General features: G+C 39.6%; 1 protein-coding gene and 1 pseudogene across 2 annotated transcripts in view; both read left to right on the top strand.

The window, feature by feature from the left end:
* LOC309862295 (large ribosomal subunit protein uL1 pseudogene) overlaps positions 1–27392 on the top strand; it is an 83282-nt pseudogene that overhangs the window by 13536 nt on the left and 42354 nt on the right. The gene's annotated exons all lie outside the window — the stretch shown is intronic.
* Positions 22716–26342, top strand: SCGB3A2 (secretoglobin family 3A member 2). Its single transcript, XM_082726018.1, has 3 exons — positions 22716–22870; positions 25610–25809; positions 26202–26342. Exons 1-3 carry the CDS (start codon positions 22816–22818, stop codon positions 26223–26225), a joined length of 279 nt encoding a protein of 92 aa, XP_082582144.1. The 5' UTR covers positions 22716–22815; the 3' UTR covers positions 26226–26342.

The following is a 27392-nucleotide window of genomic DNA, read 5'->3' as shown; positions in this document are numbered from 1 at the left end:
AAAAGAGCTTGAGAACATGTATCTTTGAATATAGGACTGCTAAGAAATATCAAAAGCAACTGTGGAGCTCAAGAGGGAAATTTCTCCCAGCATTAGGGATCCAAATAGTGAATTTCAAAAAAACAGTTACTGAAGAAGCATGTTTCAGTATCCTGTGAAGATGGTCTTCCCTGCCTAGGCTGCACCTGTGGGTCCATAGCGAGAATAATGCGACCTCGCTAGGCAGATGGAGTTGCTCCTTTCTCTCTGCAAACCCTGCATGTATGCATGCTTCTAGTATAGAAGGTTAAACTGGGAATTCTAATTTTTTCACTTTTTTATCTCTCTTCTCTACTAAACTGCTAGAAGTCATGACCTTTTGGTTTTCATCCTGAGAGTCAAGCACACTGTTCAATCTAAAGGTACCTGATAACCACTAAATTCTAGTCATGAACAAATACTATACTATATGTTAACTAACTAGAATTTAAATAAAAACTTGAAACAAGAAGGCACTTGATAAAATGGGAAAAATCCATTCCCCCCAAGCATTTGAGGGCATAGTAGATTTAGTAAATATACAAAGAAATGGTGGAAGAGATAACATCACATACCAGACAACAAAATACTGTAAAACTACACCTTAGAATGTGCAGCAATGTTAGCCTTTAGAGCTACTCTTATGCAAAGTCTTTCTTGGTCTGTTTCCCTCCAAGCTAGGGACTAGTCTGCAAATATTTGGTTGCACGTTTTCCTTCTTCCTCTTTCCTACCCCCTCCACTCATGAATAAAACAGCCAGTTTCTTTCCTTATCTAAAGCAGAGCCAGATGACACGTAGGTCTTCGATACCATACCCAGAACATTTTTTCCAGGGTCTTTTTCCAACAAAGGCAGAACTTTCCCCAGGATAAATTCTGGTACCACCTGTTAAGTTAATAACATTTTCAGCACATTACATAGTAATTGAAAGCCCAGTCTTCAGAGAACAGCAGACCTAATTTCAAATCTACCTGTGTGACTTTGAGTGAAACTTCACATTTATGATTCTCAGTTTTTAGTCTTTTCTCTAAAATCCCTGCTGCTGATGTGTTTTGGAATTCAGATGTTTTCTTAATTTTAGAAAGGTCATATGATGCTGTACTGTTTATTACAGAAAGCTCCGTGGTGTCTAGGGTAGCACTGTTTGCTCAAACGCACTAGTAATTTTGCAGCAAAACAGATGATATAAAGAAAATAAATAGCCTTTGAGTTGTCTCCTGATAGGTTTTGCTGTCAAATGAGTTATAAAATAAACAAAATAAACAAAACAAAAACTTCTGTGGAGTGTGGAATGATGAATTAGGGACTGTAGACCTATATCTACTTCATGGGCTTGTCACAAGGCATAAAGAGGATAATGTATGTCAAGCTCATAGCTCAGACCATGACACTAAAGGTTTAATACATGGTTTTTATTACCACTGCTGCCCTATTTCAGCACATGTTAAACTTAGGATCAACTTCCTGCCCTTTCTCTTTCCTTTTATTGGTAAAATCTTTCCATACTGTGTATTTAATTTATAGGAAACTTCCAAACTGCTGTTACATTACATTTTTTAGTTAGTTTGTTTTGTTTTGATTTTTGTTTTATTTATTTAAAAAAGATTTTATTTATTTATTTACAGAGAGAGAGAGATCACAAGTAAGCAGAGAGGCAGGCAGAGAGAGAAGGGGAAGCAGGCTCCCTGCTGAGCAGAGAGCCAGGACCCTGAGATCATGACCTGAGCCAAAGGCAGCAGCTTAACCCACTGAGCCACCCAGGCGCCCCTTGTTTTGTTTTTTAGAAGGAGTAAGCCTGCAGTGTTGCAGACCACCTCTGTTAGACCCAGCACAGTTGTGAACATCTCCCATTCTTGCTTCCTTGTTGACAGAGCCCTGAGTCTCCCTTTCCAGCAGCTTTACCTTCTTTCAGACTGGCAGTGGTTCCTTTCCAGGAATGATTAACTAAAAGTTGAAACAGGGAAGAAGGAAGCATTCCAGTTGGCAAATATAAATGTTTACCAAGAGAAAAGAAAATATTTTTATGACATATGGGAAAAAAGAAAAAATTTTATAGCCAAAGGTAGAAGCCTGTATTTGGGCACAAAAAACAAATATGCAACTAACCACATTTCAAATAAGGAAATAATAAAATGGGTATGAAACAAACGTAGCAAACATAGCAAGAGGAAGAGGATGCCCAGAACGTTAAAATAAATGGAATGAATTTTGATTTCTGGCCCTATGGCTCCTTTTAAAAATTATTTGTTTATTTTTAAAAAAATTTATAATTTTTTTAAAGATCTATTTATTGGACAGAAAGAGATCACAAGTAGGGAGGCGGCGGGGGGGAAGCAGGCTCCTTGCTGAGCAGAGAGCCCCATGCAGGGCTTGATCTCAGGACCCTGAGATCATGACCTGAGCTAAAGGCAGAGGCTTAACCCACTGAGCCACCTAGGCGCCCCTGTGTGGCTCTTTGTAAATTTCTTTAAGAAAGATTTTATTTACTTGAGAGAGAGAGAATGGGAGGGAGCAAGAGCAGTGGGGAGAGGGAGAAGCAGACTCCCTGTTGATCAGGGAGCCCAATATGGGGGCTGGATCCCAGGACTCTGGGATCATAACCTGAACTGAAGACAGACACTTAATTTACAAATGAGCCACCCAGGTGCTCCAGCCCTATTGCTCTTAAATTAACCTCTCATTTTATTAATGAGTTCATTCTTGCTTTCTCTAATGAACTTTGTTAGTCTCTCTCATCTTTAGATATCTAGTATACGTCACCAGACCCCACCTGCTTGCATTCTGCCATGTGGCATGTCCTCTGAGACTTGGAAATCTTTCAAACATACTTTATAAAACAAATCTGATTATCTTTCCTGTCAGTCCTTCTTTTCCAGGCTTCTCCCATTTTCTTAAGAGCAGTAATCGGTTCGGATCTTAGGCTAAAAGGCATCTTTGGTGACTTTTCTGTGGCCCTAGATCTAACCAGCCACCAGTTTTCGTAGTTCAACTTTTAATCCACATCCTGTTTCTGTTCTTCTACCACTCTGCCCCATGCCTAGATTATTTCCCTCTGTTCTTTCAGATGAGCTCTCCTATGAGCTACAGCGTGCATCAAGGGGTCATAAAGAGGCAGACGACCTGGATTTATGAGTTGGTTTGTCTACTCACCCACAATGTATTCTCTGTCCCCTCTCAGTATCTCACCAGTTACCTTTGTCCCCTGACATAGTCACCAAGTATTGTTGAGCCTACTTTCAGCATACTGACTGACTCTGTTCTTTTTCTCATATAGTGTCCTCTACTTCCCTAATTCAGACCATTATTTACTCCTTGAAACAGTTTCCTAACTGCAGTTTTTGGATTTATAGACATGTTAAAAAGATAATACAGAGAGTCCATGTATACCCCTCATCCAATTTTCCTTATTGTTAACATTTTACCTTGGTATATTTGTCATGACTAAGGAAGCAACTGACACGTTATATTATTCAACCTCAGACTTGATTCCAGTTTCACTATTTTTTATACCAATGTCCTTTTTCCTGTCCCAGGATCTAATCCAAGATACAATATTTAATTTACTAGTCATGCTTCGTTAGTCTCTGGTCACACTTTCTCATTTATTCCTTATGAATATACCCTGCTTATTCCTTGACAAGTTTTGTGGAGCGCTAGCCATTTTTAGAATATCCGTCAATTTGGGTTTGTTCAGTATTTTTCTCATGGTTAGACTGGAGCTGAGGATTTTGGCAGGGAGAGCATCACAAAAATGAGACACCCTTCTTGCCATATACCACTATCGTGTGCAATTCATATGACTTGTGGTTGAGAGTGTTAAACCCAGTTACTTGGTCCTCGGCTGCAGAGTTACTTTTTATCCCTTTTCATAGTCTGTTATTTAGCATAAAGCCAGTAAATGTGGCCCCCACAGGGGAGAAGGGAAGTTAAGCTCCATCTCCTTGAGAGTGGAGAGTCTATATAAATTATGTTGAATCCCTCTCCACGGGAAGAGTCGTCTCTTCTGTATTTATTTATTCACATAACCAATAGCTTATTTTTATCAATATAGAAGGACAAAGTTTCATGGATATTTATTTATTTTGTTTGTTTGTTTGTTTATTTATTTTTTGGTCACATTGTTCGTGCTTTTGCCAGGGGGAGTCCTTTCCACCCCTGTAGCCATGGGGCATGCTCTAATTCTTTTGTTTTCTGCTCAGTTCCTTCTTTTCAGGCACTGTAAGATGCTTGTAAACCATCTTGTATTTTGCCTGTCTAGGCCTAGAATCAGCCATTTCTTCCCCGCCAGCTTTTTGATCCTCTAATCTTCACTTGGAAGCAGAATGGTCATGTACTCTCTTAATTAAACATTTTCATTGACCCCTTTTTGTAGTTAAAATAAAATGTGTAATTGTTCATTTGTGATTCATCTCTTGCCTAGGAACCAGTTCACCTTCATCTTAGCTTGGATTTCACTTCTTCTGGGAGATCTCTGCATTTCCTTAGTGTTCTGACCACCTGGTAGTAGGATCTGAATGAACTATACTGAGTGCATCATACTGTGATCTTTACAGTGGCAACTAACCATAGTCTCCTCAGTTGAAAAATGGGCATCTGTAATCTTAACAAACTAATAGTTTGAATGCAGTGAAGTAGGTTTGTGAAAATTCTATGTGAATTTTAATTAGCTCCCGGATATAAGTTACGCTGACAAATAGAGGTGAGGAATGAAGTTTCATTACTTTTAAGGCAGTGGTTCTTGAAGAAGTGACCCCTTTATCAATATGTAATACTCTTTATTTCTTAAAACTTTCCTTTGAAAGTTGGTTCTTTCTGAAGTTAATATAGCTACTTTGATTACTGTTAACATGGTGTATTTTTCTCCATTCATTTACTTTTAATGTGTCTTTCTATTTAAAGAGGTGTTTTTGGTGGGAGGGGGTTGGTTGTTTGTTTTGTAGAAAATATACACTGGATCATGTTTTTTTGTCCACTATGACAATCTCTTATCTTTTTGTATAGATATGTATTTGTGTGTTTCTGAGAGACAGAAAGGGAGCAAGCATGAGTGAGGGAAGAGGGAGAAGGGGAGGACAAGTGGACTCCATGCTGAGCATGGAGCCCAGCATAGGGCTTGCTGTGGGACTCCATCCCATGACCCTGAGATCATTACTTGAGCCAAAATCAAGAGTCAGATGCTTAACCAATTCAGATACCCAGGCCCCCTGATAATCTTTTATCTTTAATTGGTGCATTTAGACTACTGACCTTCAAAGTAATTATTGATATAGTTAAATTAATATCTACCATGTTCTTTGCTGTTTTCTTTTTTTGGCCATGTTCTTTGTTCTTATTTTTGTCTTCCCCTCTTTCCTGCTTTTTGGGATTTTAACTGAACATTTTGTTTGATTCAGTTTTCTCATATTTGTTAGCATATCAGTTATACTTTTTATTTTTTTATTTTTATTTTTAATTTTTTTTAAGATTTCATTTATTTATTTGACAGAGAGAGATCACAAGTAGGCAGAGAGGCAGGCACAGAGAGAGGAAGGGAAGCAGGCCCCCTGCTGAGCAGAGAGCCCGATACGGGACTCAATCCCAGGACCCTGAGATCATGACCTGAGCCAAAGGCAGCAGCTTAACCCACTGAGCCACCCAGGCGCCCCAGTTATACTTTTTAAACTTTTCTTAGGAGTTGTCTTAAGAGTTTACAATATATATTTAAGATTAAGTCCACTTTCAAGGAACACTATACCACTATGTGACTTCATGTGTAGTGTGAGTACCTCCCTCCCATTCCTTGTGTCATTGCTGTCATTCATTCCACTCGTATATAAGCTTACATAAATACATGTATAATATATACATATATATAAATATGCACGCTCAAATATATGGTTGCTCTTATTATTTTGAATTGTTGCTTGTCAGATAATTAAGGATAAAATAATAGTTTTTCTAATGTTGAGAACCATAGAACTAAGTCATGTCCCCACTTATTTTTTTTTTTTTTAAAGATTTTTTCTTTATTTATCTGACAGAGATCACAAGTAGGCAGAGAGGCAGGCAGAGAGAGAGGAGGAAGCAGGCTCCCTGCAGAGCAGAGAGCCTGATGTGGGGCTCGATCCCAGGACCCTGGGATCATGACCTGAGCCGAAGGCAGTGGCTTAACCCACTGAGCCACCCAGGTGCCCCTAAAATAATAGTTTTTAATTTTACCTTTCTCCTTTTCTTTCCGTGATACTCTTCCTTACTTTATGTAGATCCAAGTTTCTGACCTATGTTATTTTCCTTCTTTCTGAAGTACTATTTGAAAACACTTTTTACAAAGCAGGTCTACTGACAACAAATTTTCTCGGTGTTTGTTTAACTTAAAAAAGTCTTTATTTTTCTCTGTACTTACTCTGTACTTTCACAAAGTACAGAATTTTAGGTTGGTGGGGTTTTTCTCCCAACACTTTAATTATTGCGTTCTACTCTCTTTTTGCTTGCATGGTTTCTGAGAAGTCAGATGTAATTTTTATCTTTGTTTCTCTGTGGGTAAGGTGGTATTTTTCCTCTGGCTTCTTTCAGGACTTTTTCTTTACCTTTGATTTTCTTTCTGTCTTTAAAATGTTATGCATAAGTATAGGGTATTTTTTGGCATTCATCCTGCATGGTGTCGCCTGAGCTTTCTGGATCCATGGTTTGTTGTCTGGCATTAATTTGGGGACATTCTCAGTCATTGTTTCAAATATTTCTTTTGTTCCTTTCTTTCTTCTCCTTCTGATATCCCCATTACATGAATGTTACACCTTTTATTATTGTCCCAAAGTCCTTGGATATTCTGTATTGTTTTTTCAGTCTTTGTTATCTTTCTTTTCAGTTTTCAGGGATTGTATTACTATAGCCACTAGTTCAAAGTGTCTGTCCTGCACTGTGGGCAGTCTACTCATAAGCATATCAAAAGCTTTCTTCATTTTTGACATAGTGGTTTTTTTTTTTTTTTCCTCTAGCATTTCTTTTTGGTTCTTTGTTAGGAGTTCCAGCTCTCTGCTTTTATTGCCCTTCTTGAATGCCGTCTTCTTTATCCATTAGATCTCTAAGCATATTAATCATACTTGTTTTAAATTCCTGTTCTGGTAATTCCAACATCGCTTCCATGTCTGGTTCTGATGCTTGCTCTGTCTCTTCCCATTGTGTTTTTAGCCTTCAGATGCCTTGTAATTTTTTTTTTCTTTTTTTAAAAATTTATTATTATTTTTTAAATATTTTATTTATTTATTTGACAGAGATCACAAGTAGGCAGAGAGGCAGGCAGAGAGAGAGAGAGGAGGAAGCAGGCTCCCGCTGAGCAGAGAGCCCGAAGTGGGACTCCATCCCAGGACCCTGAGATCATGACCTGAGCTGAAGGCAGAGGCTTTAACCCACTGAGCCACCCAGGCGCCCCAATTTTTTTTTTTTTTTTTCTTGATACGTGGATATGATGTACTAGGTAAAAGGGACTGTTGTAAATTGGCCTTTAGTAATGTCGTGGTGAGGAGTCAGGGAGGCAAAGTGTTCTATGCCCTGTGATTAGGTCTCTGTTCTGTAAGCCTATGCCTCTGGATCTCGAACTTCACAAATGTTCTTAGTTTTTGTTTTCCCCACTTAGATGGATAGGATGGCTAAATGGCCTATAGCTGGGTATATATGTCTTCCCCACATCAGTTAGGCTCTGATAATACCCCAGTTGGTTAGGTTCTGGTTAAATAGTTTACACTAAGGGCATGCCTTGTTAAGAAGAACAGAATGCTCTGGCCTATTTTAAAATGGTCCCTTTTCCCCTTTTCTCTGCTGGAAGCCCAAGGGATTTTTCTGACCCATACTGTGGGAATCCTGCCAAGCTCCTGGAGGTAAATCTTACAATACTGTGGAGTCTCCTGGAGTTTTTAACTCTCAGACTTGTCCACACTGAGCTTGCAGCAATTTATCAATCACAGTTCAGGGTTTCCTACCCTAGTACTGGTACCATGGCAATTTCCACTGATGAGGCTCTGCTCTAGTAAGGTGTGATTCCCTGTAATTACCTGGCTGTCTCTCCAGTCCTGCAGCAGCAGTTTGTCTTACAGATAAAGAATTGTTAATTAAAAAAAAAAATTGTTAATTTTTCAATCTGTTCAGCTTTTTACTTGTTAGGACAGAATGGCAACTTGCAGGCCCCTTATATTGGAACCCGAATCGGCTCTGTCCCTTCTAAATGCTTTCTGCTATTGTTGATAACATCTCGGAAGTCCTGGATTTGGAATCCATGCTAAGAAATGCAGACGATTGAATATTGATGGAGCCTGTGTCCAGTAGAAAGTCTGCTTGTTTATCAAGGTTCTGGCATGACAAATCTTGAAGGTCTCCTTCTACACTGCTAAATATTTAGGGATGCTGTAAAAATCTCTGAGGATTACAGGTTTCCAAGGCTTCCCGGTTTATTGGTCAGTTTGATTACTCTGCCATCACTCCATGTACAGCCCCTCCCCATATGGATTTTGTGGACCCCCAAATCCATTTTAAGAGTTTCCACACCTTCCTTCTACATTTAAGAGTGTTTCGTTTAGCTGGCTTACAATCTGAGAAGTAGATTAAAAAAAAAACAGAAACGATAAACCCTCCCTTCCCTTTTTTAACTTTGCAATTCCTTATTTTCCTCTAGCAGGGTGCCTAGTGCAAAGATAATTCATTAGCCTATTGCTGTTGCTTTGCTTTTTTTTTTTTTTTTCATAGACAAACTATAGCGCCATCTCTGAACTGGCCAGAAGAGGGCATTGGTGAACCATTTTTTAAATGATTCATTTCAAATTTCACAAACCCTATGGTTTCCCAAAGTTTTTCCTTTTATTCAGCCCTGGAAGAAATAAAATATACAGGGACGCCTGGGTGACTCAGTCGGTTAAGTGTCTGTCTTCAGCTCAGATTATGATCCCAGGATCCTCGGATTGAGTCCCACATTGGACTCCTTGCTCAGCAGGGAGCCTGCTTCTCCCTCTGCCTGCCATTCCCCCTGCTTGTATACTTGCACACTCATCTCTGGAAAATAAATAACTAAGATCTTAAAAAAAAAAAAAAAAGGAAAAGAAAAAGAAAAGAAAAAAGAAATAAAATGTAGTTATGGGACTTCTAGAGCAGAGAAACATATGACATAATCTAATTCAGCTGGTCAACCTAACGGCCCCAGCTCTCAAGACCTGTGAAAGTGTCATTCTTTAAAGTATTGGTGAGAGCTATTTGTGTGAGCTATTTGAAATATTTCAAAAGAGAAATATTTTAAGTATTTAAATTGGTGTTGAGCATCAAGTAGCTTTGCCTTTGACTTAAATTATTATAGTCTCATTTATCTCATACCCCAAATCTTTTCTTTAAATTTTTTTAATTTTTTTATAAACATATAATGTATTATTAGCCCCAGGGGTACAAGTCTGTGAATCGCCAGGTTTACACACTTCACAGCACTCACCATAGCACATACCCTCCCCAATGTCCATAACCTTTCCAACCTCTCCCTATCCCCCCTCCCCCCCGACCCCCTCAGTTTGTTTTGTGAGATTAAGAGTCTCTTATGGTTTCTCTCCCTCCCGATCCCATCTTGTTTCATTTATTCTTTTGCTACCCCTCAAACCCCCCACATTGCATCTCCACTTCCTCATATCAGGGAGATCATATGATTGTTGTCTTTCTCCGATTGACTTATTTTGCTAAGCATAATACCCTCTAGTTCCATCCACATTGTCGCAAATGGCAAGATTTCATTTCTTTTGATGGCTTCATAATATTCCATTGTGTGTATATATACCACCTCTTCTTTATCCATTCATCTGTTGATGGACATCTAGGTTCTTTCCATAGTTTGCCTATTGTGGACATTGCTGCTATAAAAATTCGGGTGCATGTGCCCCCTTCAGATCACTACATTTGTATCTTTAGGGTAAATACCTAGTAGTGCAATTGCTGGGTTGTAGGGTAGCTCTATTTTCAACTTTTTGAGGAACCTCCATGCTATTTTCCAGAGTGGTTGCACCAGCTTGCATTCCCACCAACAGTGTAGGAGGGTTCCCCTTTCTCCGCATCTTTGCCAGCATCTGTCATTTTCTGACTTGTTAATTTGACTGGTGTGAGGTGGTATCTCATTGTGGTTTTGATTTGTATTTCCCTGATGCCGAGTGATGTGGAGCAATTTTTCATGTGTCTGTTGGCCATCTGTATGTCTTCTTTGCAGAAATGTCTGTTCATGTCCTCTGCCCATTTCTTGATTGGATTATTTGTTCTTTGGGTGTTGACTTTGCTAAGTTCTTTATAGATTTGGGATACTAGCCCTTTATCTGATATGTCCTTTGCAAATATCTTCTCCCATTCTGTCAGTTGTCTTTTGGTTTGGTTAACTGTTTCCTTTGCTGTGCAAAAGCTTTTGATCTTGATGAAGTCCCAATAGTTCATCTTTGCCCTTGCTTCCCTTGCCTTTGGTGATGTTCCTAGGAAGAAGTTGTTGCGGCTCAGGTGGAAGAGGTTGCTGCCTGTGTTCTCCTCAAGGATTTTTATGGATTCCTTTCTCACATTGAGGTCCTTCATCCATTTTGAGTCTATTTTCATGTGTGGTGTAAGGAAATGGTCCAATTTCATTTTTCTGCATGGGGCTGTCCAATTTTCCCAACACCATTTGTTGAAGAGGCTGTCTTTTTCCATTGGACATTCTTTCCTGCTTTGTCAAAGATTAGTTAACCATAGAGTTGAGGGTTTATTTCTGGGCTCTCTATTCTGTTCCATTGATCTGTGGGTCTGTTGTTGTGCCAGTACCATGCTGTCTTGATGATGACAGCTTTGTAATAGAGCTTGAAGTCTGGAATTGTGATACCATCAACTTTGGCTTTTTTTTTTTTTTCAATATTTCTTTGGCTATTCGAGGTCTTTTTTGGTTCCATATAAATTTTAGGATTATTTGTTCCATTTCTTTGAAAAAAATGGATGAGATTTTGATAGGAATTGCATTAAATGTGTAGATTGCTTTAGATAGCATAGACATTTTCACGAAATTTGTTCTTACAATCCAAGAGCATGGAACATTTTCCCATTTCTTTGTGTCTTCCTCTATTTCTTTCATGAGTACTTTATAGTTTTCTGAGTATAGATTCTTTGCCTCTTTGGTTAGGTTTATTTCTAGGTATCTTATGGTTTTGGGTGCAATTGTAAATGGGATTGACTCCTTAATTTCTCTTTCCTCTGTCTTGTTGTTGGTGTAAAGAAATGCAACTGATTTTTGTGCATTGATTTTATATCCTGACGCTTTACTGAATTCCCGTCATACCCAAAATCTTAAAAAAAAAAAAAAAGAGAGACCCAGAGAAAAAAGTAATTTGTGCATCAACATTTACTGCACTGAGGAATTCTGCTTGTGATAGAGTCCAAGAAATGACAGATGAGAAGCTTCCCCAATTCTAAAATGGTTTCTTCTTGAATTATGCTTCAGGTTAAGGAAGCTGTTAGAATCTATGATCATAGAATTGGAAAAGGTATTAAGGATGATCTAATCCATTTTTCTCTTCTAAGAACCTTTCTAGAGTAAATATAGCCTCAGCCAACCACTGTTTGTTGGTTTCAGTACTGAAATACTAAACTGTACATTCCTGTGATTTCTCATCACATTTCAGAAAAAACCTCTGAGGGGCGCCTGGGTGGCTCAGTGGGTTAAGCCACTGCCTTCGGCTCAGGTCATGATCTCAGGGTCCTGGGATCGAGTCCCACATCGGGCTCTCTGCTCAGCAGGGAGCCTGCTTCCTCTTCTCTCTCTGCCTACTTGTGATCTCTCTCTGTCAAATAAATAAATAAAATCTTAAAAAAAAAACTCTGAAATTCTGTTCTATATCCTAGTCTATTCTGTCATTAAGGTAGCTTTCCAAGTATTTGAGTAATATATTCATCTTATCTCAAGGCTGGTGTTACCATATTCACTAACTGTCTCTAATATGATTCTTCGAAAGTCTTGGACACCCTTCTTAATATAGCTTTGTTGTGGATTAAATATTGTCAAGTCATTTTTGCAGGAGCTTCCACCAAAAAGTCTATTTCCTCTCCCCTCAGATCTGGGCTGGTCCTATGGTTTGATTGTCATCACAGACTATAGCACAAGAGATGTTGTATATCTGTTGAGGCTAAGACATTAAGACATCTACAGTTTCAATTTCATTTCTTGGAATACACTTTCTTGAACTTACAGACAACCAAGACTTCTTGTGGACAGCCTCTGCTGGGCTCCTTGCCAAAGCCAACCATAAACTCTAGTATTTTATATATCCACCATCCCAGTGCTCTAGTAAACATCCATGAAGCAGAAGAATGTGGTTGTTTTCAAGAATCATGAGAAATAATAAACTAGGGTTGTTTTAGGCCAAATTTTGGAGCGATTTGTTATGCTGCCTGAAATAACTGGTAAGATTTTGCAAATGGCTTCAAAGTTTTGAATTGGATCTAAATAGGTTGCCTGTAAATAATAACCAATAAAATGAGTTTTTCTTTGATTTTGATACCACATTCAGAGGTAATTCTAGTAGATTTTTATATCTGTGTTTTCATAACCTGTGGAGTTTTAGGTGACTTCAGAGCCCTGGACACATTTTGTTCTTGTTGACTTAAAAAGAAAGACTATTGAACTTATGTCTTATTTCTCAGTTCCCTCTTCTGACAATCAAGGAATGAAGCCTGATTTTTTTTTTCTAGATTTGATGGAATGAGAATGCTGATTTTCATTATTGTAATGCCAACTATAAACCAAGGGACTGAAACTATACCATCTAAATTAATCCACACAGCTCTATATGGTAGGCATTAGTGGCCCTTCTTTATAGATGGATAAGCCAAGAGTCAGAAAGGTGAGATGATTTGCTACAGGAATTAAATGAAAGAGATGGGGCTCAATTAAAACTTCTCTGACACCTGTCAACTGTTCTTTTTATTTCATCATCAATACAAGTTAATGGAGCTAGTAAACTGAGGCATGAATACAGGATAAGATCAGACCTTGGACAGCCCAGCTGAAATGAGCAACCTAGTACATAAATGATCCCCCAAGATTACTCTTAGATGAAGTACTAAGGGTCTCTCCTTGAAGAAGTGTTTATTCAGGGCTGGGGCACAGAATTTTGATCATGAGCCTGAAGCATCTGGTAGTGCCAGAAAACAAGGCAGTGCACAAAGAATGTTGGGGACACACCCAAAGGCAGAGAGGTCAGCTTGAAGGGGCTCAAAATTTGGGGCTCAAGTAAAACTTTAGAGTAATGGATCATAATCCATTTAACAAAGTAGTAAACCATGAGTCCATTTTGATATTTAAATGATAAATTGAAAATTTGATTAGGAATGGGATATTTACATAGTTTCAGAATAACTTGCCACAACAGGAAAAAAGTATCCTGGAGAAGTCTGGCAGACTTCACCTTAACCAAGTAATTGAGATGAACAGCATAAGTCAGTAAGGGGAAATGCCATGTGCCAACTTAGGATCCGCTGGGATCATAGTGTGACTTCTTCCATAACCTGAACCTAGCCATGAGGAAATATCAGACAAACGCAAATGAGCAATGTTCTACAAAAAAGCTGGCCTGTAATCTTCAAAAATGTCAAGGTCCTGAAAGTCAAGGAGTGACTGAGAAGTCTTCCAGACTGAAGATGACTGAATGAAACGCATGATTCTGAACTGGATCCTTCACTGTAAGGGACATTTTTCAGAGAACTGATGAGATTTGAATTGGATCTAACTCTTGGATGGTAACACTGTATAAATGTTAAATTCCTGCTTATGGTCACATTGGAGAATGTCTTTGCTTGTATGCACTAATATTTGTAAGCGAGGGAGCATTGGGTCAACAGTTGACTCTCAAATGGTTCTGAAAAAAAAAATCTGTACTGTACTCAAATCTTTTCTGTAAGTCTGAAATTGTCTCAAATTCAAGACCATGTGCCAAAAAACCCTCCCTTATTTGTTTACAGGATACAGTGAAGATCTATTCTCCTCCTATTCTTTGTAGCAAGCTTAAGAAATATGGAAATCCTTAAAGAGAAAATGATAAATAGAGCTTCCTAAATATAACTCAAAATTAAATACGTGAGTCCTGCTCATGAAGTCATTGATCATGGTGCCTGCTGTGTTTGAGGTTATGGTTAGGAGGCTGGAAAACTAAAAGAGATGGAGAGAGGAGGAGGAGAAGGAGCATGGTGATGTTAATAGTACTATCTAACATATATTGAGTACCCATTCTGAGGTACTAATTTTTAAGCATTTTGCATGTATTAACTTACTACTCCTTTTAACAGCCCCACAGGGAACTCATTTTGTTGGCTTTATTTGCTAAGTTGACAAAACTGATACCTAGAAAGATAACATAACCTCCTCAGTGGAGAAGCGGACAGGAATCCAAAAACGGCTAGCCCCAGGACCTGTGCACTTAATCACTAAAGGAAGAATAAGGGCATTCAAGGAACAAAAGAGCAGTTGGAACAGTGGAAAGATTTGGAGAAGGTGGAAATATTGTCGAGAAAATATCATCTATTGTGCATATTTGAATGAGGCTTGCCAGGGGCCCACACACCTTAGTAAAAATGCCACAGCAAACTGTACTGCTGGTCATTAGAGTCACAGTGTAAACATTTGGAAAGGGGGAAAATGATTTATAGCTGAGATGCTGAGTGAGGACCTAAACTTGGCAGTGTACCGTGAAGTTTTCATTTTCCTTTCCAAGTCGCACCCACATGGTGTACATGCTATTTGGCTGTTTACTGGAAGGGTGTCAAGCACACACATTTAAGACAAGGCAAGGCTAAGCCTGTTGTTTTTTAAGTAGAGTCAGATGCAGGGCTTGAACTCATGAGCCTGAGATCAAGACCTGAACTGAGATCAAGAGTCAGACACTTAAAACCCCCTAAGCCACCTAGGTGCCCCAAGGCTAAGCCTGATTGATTCAGTTGTTAAAGAGACAGGAACCCCTTTTAGATCAGGCAGTTTACCACTTACATAGCGAAGTGCTGTCTATGTAAAGTGCCAGCTCCCTGTCCTCTTTGTCCCATACAGCAGAAAGGATGACACCAGACAAGAAGAGGTTGGAGGACTATAGCATAAGTTGAGGGATATCCTCTTGCCTGAGTATCCATTCTAGAATATAGCAAAATGGTTTTGGTTTTGTGTTCTGCAGGTCTTTTCTGAGAGGGGCAGAGCAGTAAGCCTTAGACCTCATAGAACCTGGGAGGTGATGAGGAATGTCTTAAGATAGCCTTCCGGGGGAAATAGAAAGATGAGTGGGAGATGACCTCAGAGTAGCTCCAGCTGGCCCCCCATCTCTCAGGTTCAGGTTCCAAGAGAACCACAGGTGTTCCCAAGACTCATACAAGCTATGGTTTGACCCTTTGCTTGAGTGGATCTTGGCAAGGTTGCCAGGGTACCAAGGTGAAGTCATTTCTCTATAAAGAGCAGTTGTAAGGCAAGACTTCTTTTTCTTTCTTTCTTTCTTTCTTTCTTTTTTTTTTTTTTTAAGAAGGCAAGACTTAGGACGAGATCCTGGTGTGAAGAATGCATGCTAGAGGTGTGCCTGGGTGGCTCAGTGGGTTAAAGCCTCTGCCTTCAGCTCAGGTCATGGCCCCAGGGTCCTGGGATCAAGTCCCACATCTGGCTCTCTGCTCAAGAGGGAGCCTGCTTCCCTTCCTCTCTCTCTGCCCATTTATGATATCTGTCTGTTAAATCAATAAATAAAATCTTTAAGAAAAAAAAAAAAAGAATGCATGCTAGACATTGAAGAGCCATCTTCTGTGAGGGCTTGACATTTTTGCTGGAAGTAAATCATAGCAAATGCTCTCCTGGTCCTCTAAAAAGACAACAACATTAACTATGAATGGGGGAGTAGACCATAGATTGGCAGTATGTGGTCATGTGGGCCCAGAGTCCTCCTGGTCACTAAGAGATCTTTATGCTTTCCTTTCCACTAATCTGCTTGTGAACTCTTATGACCAGATTTCCCTCTGCATAAGAATCCGTATTTCTCATTATTGATCAAGTCTTGCTAGATAAGCAACAAAAGCAAAAATAAACAAGTGGGACTGCATCAGATGAAAAGCTTCTCTACAGCCAAGGAAACCAACAAAGAAAAGAAGAAGCAACCCACTGAATAGGAGAAGATACTTACAAATCGTTTATCTGATAAACGGTTAATATAAAAAAATATAAAGAACTCTTTCAACATAATACCAAAAAACCCCCAAACAATCTAATTAAAAAATGGGCAGAGGATTTGATTAGACATTTTTCCAAAGAAGACATACAGATGGCCAACAAGTACATGAAAAGGTGTTCAACATAATTAATCATCAGAGGAATGCAAATCCAAACCACAAAGATGTACCATCTCACACCTGTTAGAATAACTACTATCAAAAAGATGAGAAATAACAAGTGTTGGTGAGAATGTGGAGAGAAGGGCACCCTGGGGCGCTGTTGGGGGTAAGGTGAATTGGTGCAACCACTATATAAAAGAGTATGAAGCTCCTTAAAACATTGAAAATAAACTACCATACAATCCAGCAATTCCACTTCTGGGTATTTATCCAAAGAAAAAGAAAACACTAACTCAGAAAGATACACACACCCCCATGTTCCTAGCGGCATTATTTACAATAACCAAAATTTGAAAACAACCTAAAAGCCCATCAATAGATGAATGGATAGAGAAAATATGGTGTGTATATGTAATGGAATATTATTCTGCCATAAAAAGAAGGAAATCCTGCCATTTGCAGCAACATGGACAGACCTCAAGGGCATCAGGCTAAATGAAGTAACCCAGATACAGAAAGATAAATTCTGTAGTATCTCAAGTATATGTGCAATATTTTTTGAAAAGGAAACAAAACCAGGCTTATAGTTACAGAGAACATATTGACAGATTGGTGGTTGCCAGAGGTAGGGGTGAGGGTGGCAAAATGGGTGAAGAGAGTCAAAAGGTACAAACTTCCACCTATAAAGTAAGTCATGCAGGTGTCATGTACAGCATGGCTGCTGTGGTTAATAATATTCTGTGGCATATTTAGATTTGCTAAGTGTATAAATCTTACAAGCTTTCATCATAAGAAGAAAATTATATAACTGTATGGTGAGGGATGTTAACTATACTTGTGCCAATCATTTTGCAATATATACAAATACTGAATCATTATGTTGTACACGTGAAGTTAATATATGTTGTATGTCAATTATAGTTCAAAAGTAAAAAAGGTCTTGCTGGATCAAGCTTGTCTGATTCAGTCAATCAGCATTTAGTCTTTTTTCTAGCCATACCTTTTCACTGAATTCATGACACAGCTCATTGCTTGGCTGCAAATAAAGGTTTTGTTTGAAATCTGCTTTTGTCAGGCACTGTGAATGAACAGTGGTAGGCATCAAAAGGTAAAAGAGACACAGTCCACACTTCATTCTTTTCAGCCCACCTTATCATCTTTGTTGCTTTCTAAAATAAAACATTGCAAGTTGTAGTTTTCTTATCTTCTCTGTTTATTCATATCTTTGAATTTAAGAACCACTTACATTCATGAAGTCTCTATTGAAAAATCAACCCCTGGACCAATCACTTATCTCCCCTTCTGATGCTCCCCATGTTTTGGTTCAAGCAGTTCTTGGTTTGCCTATTACTTCCTGTGTTTCATCATCCTGAGCTTACATTCCATTTGGGGTTCCCTGCAGTGCCTAGAAAGGGGCCAGAAGCCTCAAATGACAAGGGACTGATTTTCACTGGCTATGATTCAATCAGTATGAAAGGAAGCCAGGAACAGAGTTTTTTGCTTTTCTCCAATATTTATGAGGTTGACAGACTGGGCTGTGACATTTGATTTTATTTTATGTCCTTGTGTATGTGTGCTCTTTTTAAAGACTTTACTTACTTTTTTGAGAGAGAGAGAGCACAAGTTGGGTGGGGAGAAGAAGAAAGATTCCTCACGGAGCAAGGAGCCCAGCATCGGGCTCAGTCACAGGACCCCAAAATCATGACCTGCACCAAAGGTAGGGGCTTAACCAACTGAGCCTCACAGGCGCGCCAAAGTGGTTGTATTTTTAAAGACAAATTTTAAGACTATTTCCCCCTCTTATATGGCCTTCAGTTTAGGCTATTTGACCATCCTATCGTCACAAGTAGAAGAGAGAAAATAAGCTCTAGTATGACACTTCCAGTGTAACTTCCCAATGACAGTCTCCTCTGCAGCTAGGAGATGGAGTGTTAAATGAAATCTCAGGCTGATTCTTTTATTTTTCCTGATCAGTGTCTTGCATCTATATTCAGTTGGTTTCATTATAACTGTCATTCCTCTTACAGAGAAAAAAAAAGACTTACTGACTTGCTTCTAGTTTTCTTTCATAGAATTAAAATAAGGCAAGAGTCATTCTTGTTTTTGTTCCTGTTGTATTCCTAGCATCCACCATAGAGCCAAAAATACGAAATATGCTTAGTAAATCATTGTTAAATGGCTAACGGAATTTCCATTCCTGATTATAAATTTAGTCTTTACAAAAAGAATTCATTCAAAAAGCATTTCCCAAATTAACTTGGAAACATTGCTACTTGTTTCCTTTTCATTTTGTTTATCTTAATGAATTAATTCATTTTACTAATGCTTACTGGAAATTCATATTAATTAAGTGTTTAAAAGTAAAGAAATATAAATCGGAAGAGGAAGGACTTAAATTATGGTTGCATTATTTATTATATAAGTAATTTTGGCAATTAATTCATTGCTTCTGGCTTCAGATTTCTCATTTGTAAAGTGGGATAAAAGCTCTTATGGTCAGGCATTTTGTGAGGATGAAGTAGATACTATATGCAAAGTGTAGTACCTGGCACTTGTTAACGGTTCCTAAAAATATCAGGTGTGTAAGCCTCTGTGTTAGGATACAAATGTGAACAAGATAAACCCCCTTAGGACGTTTACAAATTAGTACTGGCAAAGAAAACATTAATTGAATAATTATACTGCAAGAAGGACAGTATCAGTAGCATCACAAAGGTGGAAGAAAAGAGTTGATTCCTGTTTTAAAATACAGGTTTTATTATTTCGGCCAACAGATCAGATGACTGCCATTGGAAAGACAGTTTGTTATACTCACAGATCCCTGTGGCCACATCACAGGGGGTAGGGGCACAAGGGAAGAATGAGATCTGTCAGAAAGGTGATGGGGTGGAGTGTGTGTGTTGTGGCTGAAGTGGACTGAGCCTTTACTGCTTCTTTTGGAAGGACTGGATGAGACAGGGTTAGCAATAATTTCTTTTGGTTCTGGGATGTAGGGGCTGTCTTTAGTTGTCTGGTACCTGGCCTTGCATGGTTGTGATAGGCGTAGAGTGGCTCCGAGTGTGAGTTCCATAAGGGAGGTGGTTCATGATAAGGGCTCTTGGTTGGTTTGCATATGGAAGGGGCACTCCTAAGTGAATTATTTGCGATCTCTAGGAATTAGCTAGCTCTGGGAAGAGCAGTACCTCCAAGGTCAGCAAGGCCCCAAGATCTCAGAGCATCAAAGATACAGAAAAAAAAGACCTGATGAATGCAGTGACTCTGAACTCATGCAGCATGGAAGTAGCCAAGTCCAAGTTTCTTTTCAAATCCAACTGTATCCCCAATCTGCTTGTCCCCTGTCACAGCACCCTATTTACTTCTTATCACTTACCGCTTGTTCTTTTCTTTGCTCACCTGTTCATTCTCTCTATCCCATTACACTGTCACATCCAGGAAGGTGAGAAATTTGCTTGTCTGGTTTACTGCTCCAGTTCTAGTTCCTGACATGCAGAGGATTACCAATAAACATTTGTTGAACGAGTGAGTGAAAACAGTAGTACTTGATGGTTGTGTGTGGATGTGTGCACAGGCATATATCACTGTTCATACATGTGTAAAATGTGGATATTTGTGTTGCCGAATGTGTGTGTGTGTGTTTTGCATAGAGCAGGTTCCAGCCTTTAGTCTAAGTTGTGTCTGTGGCTAGGTTTCAGCCAACACTGCATGTCTGGCAGGTTCTTTGATAGGCCTATCAGAATCTAGCACACAGGTCTTCCTGGAGAAGTGAACTCATGCTGGTCAGGCCAGCAGACAAGCTCAAGACAGTACGGGACACCTCAGAGGACTCCTCAGAGGTTGGAAGGAAGAATCATTTTTGTGCATATAATGCTATATTTCTTGTGGAGGAGTCTTGGCCCTGCCCCCTCGTGGACGTATAACTTACCACTTGTGAGAGAGACATCTCTGCTTAAAAACTGAAAGATCTGTTTTTAACAAAAACTCTGTAATGCTTTAGAATGCTTTATTAATCATATTCCAGTCAGAAAATCAAAACCATTCCAGGTAAGCAAAAAGGAAGAATTTAATAAACTTGGAGGATAATTTACAAGGTGCTAGAAATGCAATTAAAGCAAGAAGCAGGATGCTGAGTCAATCCAGATATTAGAAAATGCTGGAAAGTGCTAGTGCTCTTTGGCTGGCAGTCAGAGAGTGAGGAGCTGGAGCCAGGAGCTGGGGCCATGCTGCAGAAGCTGGAACAATGGTGGGTTGGCCTGGCTTGGGTGGGAACACAAACACAGGGCCTTTTTGGAAGGAGCTGGAGCCATGGAGAAGATGAGTCACTGGTCAAGATATTTTCTAAAGTAGACCAAGGAATAAGTAGCCTGACTTCTCCCATTCTCTCCCTTTGAATTTTCTACCAGTGCCCTCCATCAGCTGAACCTAACCAGACACAGTGGGTAAGGAAGCCAGGAAACTACATTTTGGAAAACTCAGCTTCCTCTAGGACAGAGCAGAAGAGAGGATGTGCAGGGAAAGGATCTGAAAGGAAACTGGGAAATGACAAGCACAGATGAGGGCAGTGTTGGTTAGTATCCCATAAAGAGATCACAACATAAAATTTTTTATTTATTTTTTCAGTTTTTGGTTTTAAGTAGGCTCCATGCCCAGCATGGGCCCTCAACTTACAACCCCAAGATCAAGGGTCACATGGTTTAACCCAATGAGCCAGGCAGGTGTCCCTCAACATAAAAATAAAGCTTGGTCTACCCACCAGCACTTTCCCAAACAACCTTGGCCTTTTGAGCATTTTGGCAGATCAGTATGCCTTCCTACGTGCTTAATACCCAGGAGAAATGGAAACAGTCTCTGGCAGAGACAGCCAGTAGAAGCAGAAGGAGGGAATCAGCATGGTGGTAATTCATCTTCTCCTTCATGCAGTTTATAAAATTAAGGATGGACGGTTACAACACAGTACCTTATAAGAATAAATAACAGGTGACATATGATAAGTATTAATCTTGGTTTGGTACAGTTACATTCTCTGTTTCCATCATTTTACTGAATTTTCCTAACATAATCACCCCCACAAGCAGAGCACCAACTTGTAGCCATGCAACATAAGGGGCTTGTGTCTTGGCATAGCTTTCTCAGCATCTTCTGTGTCCCTTCTTCTTGATGGCAATGGCTGAGACGAGCCATCTGATCTGGAAGTGGCACCTACCTAAACCCTGATTCCTACTGTTCTCCTTCAGGGTTCTTTCTTTCCCTCTTTCTTGCATGGGAGGCACCAGAAGTCTCAAGGAATTCCAGGTCTCCTGCTTAGAAGTAGGGATGTCCTGGAGCTCCATGGTTGAGTCCTGGCTCTGGGATGGGGAGGCAGCCTTGCAAACAGACTGCTCTTATGTCTGGCACAGTGTTTGTTTTGTGTGACTGTGTGAGAATGGTTCTGAAATGCATGTTTTGGTGGCCTAAATTATTTATGTAGATAGGGTCTTGAAAAAAAAAAAAAATTTCCCTCAGGATCACACACTCACGTTTTAGATGAGGAAACCAATACTATAGATTTAAAAAGTTTAATCCAGCGTGCCTGAGTGGCTCAATGGGTCAAAGCCTCTGCCTTCGGCTCAGCTAATGATCTTGGGTCTTGGAATCGAACCCCACATCGGGCTCCCTGCTCATTGGGGAGCCTGCTTCCCTCTCTCTCTGCCTACCTCTCTGCCTACTTGTGATCTCTCTCTCCCTGTTAAATAAATAAATAAAATCTTTTAAAAAATAAAAATAAAACGTTTAATCCAAGATTACACCAAGAGTAAATATTGAATCCTATGTTTTTACAAAAGCATTTTGAGATTTAGCTCCTATAACATATTATTCTATATGAGAACAGAAGGCACATTGTAGGGATTCTCAAACTAATTGGGAGATACTAGGAAAAAATAAGAGGTCTTGCCATGGCAGATCTGTGAGTGGGGATGGGGTGGGCAGAGGAAAATTCTAGAGGCCTTAAATGCAATGAGGCTGAGTCTGTATATACTGTAGCTGATGGGACCTACTGATTCCTTCCACGACTAGGTAGCTTATCAGTAATATGATTCTGCAAACTTTGAATAGAAAGCTGGAGGAAAACAACATTTGCTCCTTTTAATCCTAATATAAAACTTCCCCTTCCTTTCAAGATTCTTTCAAGACAAGGACTCTTAGAGCTCTCTGTTCCCACTGGCTTCTCTGTACAAGGAAGGGCTTTTATGAGAGGTCCTTGAGAATGCTTCAAGTTAGGGCCTTGTTTCTTGTGGGAATACAAGGGAAAGTGGAAAAACCTCCAATTTGTTTAGTGAGGAAACATGATCTTCATGCTCTTCTCTAGGGTGAGTCAAGTGGTAGTGACTGAAATTAGGTTATGACTGGGCTATAAATATGTGTCTGTGCAGAAATCGTATAGTAACTGGGGCCCTAGCTCAGTGGATTCAGTGCATTTTGCGATTCAATTTTAAACTCCAGGCATATCTCACAGAAACCCTGTCATGAAGCTGGTAACTGTGTTTCTGCTGGTGACCATCAGCATTTGCAGTTACTCTGGTAAGTGGCCTGAACACACGTCTCTGCTTTTCTATTAATACTAATGTAATCAGTAAGCCTTGGCTCACAGGGGAGTATGGTGGAGGGAATTTTAGAATCACAGAATGGAAAGGTCGGAAGGGATTTCATATGCAGCAATCCCTACCCCAGCCTACAAAGCTCTAACCCTGTAGAAGCACTATCCTTAGTGAATCCTACCTAAGAAGTTAGTCAACTCACACTAATTGTCAACATTCTCGAACATTTTCCTTTTCTTTCTTAATCTTGAGTCAAAATCTCACTTTGTAACTTCTTTCTTTTGAAACCATGTGGAATCATTCTTCCTATCCTCTGTAATCAGTTGCCAGGTTGTTTCTCCTGAGACATAGCTACATTTATCATTCACACAGTCAATGGATAGTTGCTGAACAACTACACCTGTTGGGCACTTGGATAAGTAGTGGAAGATTTAGATATGAATCAGACACAGAGATGGTTTACATTAACGGTTTACAAGGGGCATGTAGTCTGACAGGGGAGATAAGACTTGTTCACACAGAAGGACTACAATGAGAGACTAATGCATGGAGATGTATATAGCCAGCGCTCTGTGGGAGAACTGGGGGGCCTACAGTTCAATTTCTAGTTGAGGCATAGAAGTTGGATTCTTGGAGGAGAATGGGAACTGCTGTGTTCTTTTTGAAGGGAATCATTTTAACCTCAGCAAAATACATTTGGATGCATCTGCAAAAGGCACTGTGATAGCCACTGTACATTCAAAGAACAGAAAGCCTTGAAGGTCTTCCCCTGGAAGTATATAGGTCTATACAGAGAAGACCGTCACCAATGCCTTTAAATTAAGTAGGGAGATTAATCATGAGAAAATTGGTGCTGCTCACACCCACACTGGCAACTTGAGTTTGTGCTTTTTACTGAATTTTTGGGCCAATTTGTAACTTCACCGGTTTTGGCTATTTTGTTTTATTTAGTAACTAGCATCAAATATCTACATATGGGGGTGGAAACAGAAAGCTGGGTGGAAGGAAATAAATATCCCTTTTATGGGAGAGAATTTTGGAGGGACAATAGGTGGTAGGAGAGAAAGAGAAGATAGGTGCACAGGCTTCACTTCACTTTATTTGAATGGGGAAATGGAAAGGATTCCAAAGGAAAATGAACTATGGCAGGGTCTTACTAGGAAGATGTGTGTTCTTTTTTTTTTTTTTTTCCTTAAAGATTTTATTTATTTATTTGTGAGAGGAACAAAGAGAGTGGGAGAGAGAGCACAAGCAGGGTGAGGGGAAGAGGGAGAAGCAGATTCCTGACTGAGCAGGGAGCCTGACATGGAGCTTAATCCCCAGACTCCGGGATAATGACCCAGGCAGAAGGCAGACACTTAATGCACTGAGCCACCCACGCATCCTGGAAGATGTGCATTCTTACATGTGTGCTTATGAATGTGTGTGTTTACATATCTGCACATGTGTTTTGTTAAAATGTATACTGTATATATTTTTCTCATTCTCTACACTCTACCTCCTATTCATCTTCTATATGAAAATTATCTTTCTAAAGACAAAGATAGAAAAATTCAGTTGTCCGTAGAAAAGCCTTGATACCTCCCCATTGCCCACAGGGAAAAAAGTCTCAAATACATTAATATAGCATTCCAAGCTCTGAAAATGTGACCTCACTTGGGTTTTGCTGCCTTACCTCCTTTCCCCACCTCAGCATACCTTACTGCAGTTTTACACTCCATCTGCTCTGGAAGGCTCTCCAGGCAGTGTGCATACTTTCATCCTCACATTTCAGTGCCCTTGTTAATTTTGTTCCTTTTTACAGTGCACCTCCCCTCCCCTTTACCTTGTGACTCTTGATTCTGCTTCAAGACACGGCTCCAGCAACATCTTTCTGTGAGGATTGCTCCAACACTCTACCACATTAGAACTGGTCATCTCTTCTCTTAGGTTTCCATGGAGCTTTATCCATGATGTGAGCATAGCACACGTCACATTGTGGCATATACAGGTCTTTATTATCTACTAGATTGTGTAAGTTCTCTGAATGGAATATCTTTGTTTTATTCATCTATGTATCTGCACTAGCCACTACAGAGCTGGGGTTCATTTATGTTTCTAGCATTCAGTTGAATTGGTTGGGAGCAGTTTCCTGGGCTGTATTTGGTTGGGTTCATGCATGTCCCCAAGTGAAGATTCTTTATGGAATCTACTTTTTGGCCTCAAAGCCATGGACTGTGGAGATAGCCACATGCAAAGTACATTCCTGTTCAGTGAACCACCAATATCTACTGAGTGCTTCCTACATGCCAGGGTCTATTCTAGGCATGAGGTGCAGGAGTGAATAAAACATAAACTTCTTGTTCTCATGGAGCCTGCATACTAGTGAGAGGTTGAAGGCAAGAAATAAATAAGTGAGATTTACTGTTTTAAGTAATGGTAAGAAAAAATAGAGGAAGTTAAAGGATAATGGATGATACTACTTTAGATACCTTTCTGTGGATGTAACATTTGAGGAGAGACATGTAGCTAACTGAAGAAAGAAACTCCTAAGGAGACAGAACAGCAGATGCAAAGGCCCTGAGGCCCTCATCAATCAAGTGACATTTCATCGAAACAAGTGACATTTCATCAAATCAAGTGAGACTGAAACAGAGCTGTTTATGGATACAGTGGAAAGTAGGACAGTCATAGACAGGAGTCAGATGTGTTTATTTCACTCAGTTTCCCTTTTGCTCTGCAGCTACTGCCTTCCTCATCAACAGTTTGCCAGATGCTGTCAACAAATTACCTTTACCTGTGGACAACATTCTCCCTTTTTTGGATCCATTAAAGCTTCTTCTGAAAACTCTGGGCATTTCTGTTGAGCACCTTGTGGAAGGGCTAAGAAAGTGTGTGAATGAGCTGGGACCAGAGGCCTCTGAGGCAGTGAAGAAACTGCTGGTAACTATAGGTTGTGGGCTTATTTGACAATGGGCAGAGCTTAGCCACCTAAACATCTGCCCTCCCCCCGCCCCTGCTTTCCCCCTTACCCTGTTCTCACTTGTGGACATGTATTTCCCTGGATTTACTTGTACAAAGTTTGCATGTCTAGGAATCTCAAGGAAGGTGCAACATCTACACTTCTAGAAGGGATTTTTTTTTAATGAAAGAGACCTATGTTCTGATTGTCACTTTGCATTTCTCAGCTTGGTAATTCTAGTTGGGACTTAACCATTTGGGCCTCCATTTCCACATCAGTAAAATGGTGGCCAGATAGGTTGGTGACTATTTTTGGAAACATGCTAAGCACATGTAAGCCACATTATTTTTATTCTTATCCTTCTGCCTTTCAGGAGGCGCTGTCGCATTTGGTGTGATGTCAGCACAAAACAGCCGCAGAGGGGAAGGGGAATGGTGTTCTCCTCCAGGGCTAGAATTCCTTCCATCCTAAAATGTAGTGACCCCTGAAAAGAATGAATAAAGCAATGAACAGATTTTGTTTTGTCCTGTGTTTATTTCTGGATGTTCTGTTCAGAAGGGCCCAGAAGATAATTTTCCCCTTGGGTCATAAATTCCAGAGAGCTTCTTGTTATCAAGAGAACACACATTTTCCTCCCTCTCTGCTTGATTCTAAGTTAAACATCATCATTTTCTTCAACTGCTCTTTGACAGTATTTCTGTGCCTCTCAGGCTCCTATTCTCTCACTTCTAAAGAATTTTTAAAATATAAAAATGAAAATATTTGTAAATCTGTATTCAATATGGGGTTAATATCCAAAATGTATAAGGAGCTCATATAGCTCAATAGCAAAAACCAAAACAAGGTGAAACAGGTAATCTAATTTAAAAATGGGCAAAAGAACCTGAGTAGATATTTTTCCAAAGCAAATACACAGATGTCAAACAGGTATATGGAAAAATACACAGCATCACTATTCATCAAGGAAATGTAAATCAAAATCACAATATCACCTCACACGTGTTAGAAAGGCAATTATCAAAAAATAAGAAAAAACAGGTGCTGACAAGAACACGGAGAAAAGGTAACCCTTGTGCCCTGTTGGTGGGATGGAAACTGGTGCAGCCACTGTGGAAAACAGTATGCATATTCCTCAAAAAATGAAAAATAGAAATACCATATGATCTAGCAATCTACTTTGGGGTATATATCCCAAGATATCACTATCTTGAAAAGATATGTATACCCCCATGTTCACTGTAACATTGTTTGTAAAAGCCTGGACATGGAAACAATTTAAGTGTCTATTCATGAATTAATGGATAGAGAAATATAACACACACACACACACACACACACACACACACCCACACACACACACACAGTGGAATATTATTCAGCCTAAAAGGAGAAAATCCTGCCATTTAAAACCATATAGATCAATCTTGAGAGCATTATGCTAAGTGAGATAAGTCAGGCAGAGAAAGTATTTGTCTCATTTACATGTGGAATCCAAAAAAAATGGAACTCAGAGAAACAGTAGTTTGATGGTTGCCACGGGCAGAAGGTGGTGGGGGAAATAGGT

This window comes from Mustela nivalis (genome assembly GCF_964662115.1).
Source record: "Mustela nivalis genome assembly, chromosome: 3".
Taxonomy (NCBI): Eukaryota; Metazoa; Chordata; class Mammalia; order Carnivora; family Mustelidae; genus Mustela; species Mustela nivalis.
The sequence above is the reverse complement of the archived record's forward strand: the minus strand, read 5'-3'. Positions and strand labels throughout refer to the sequence as shown.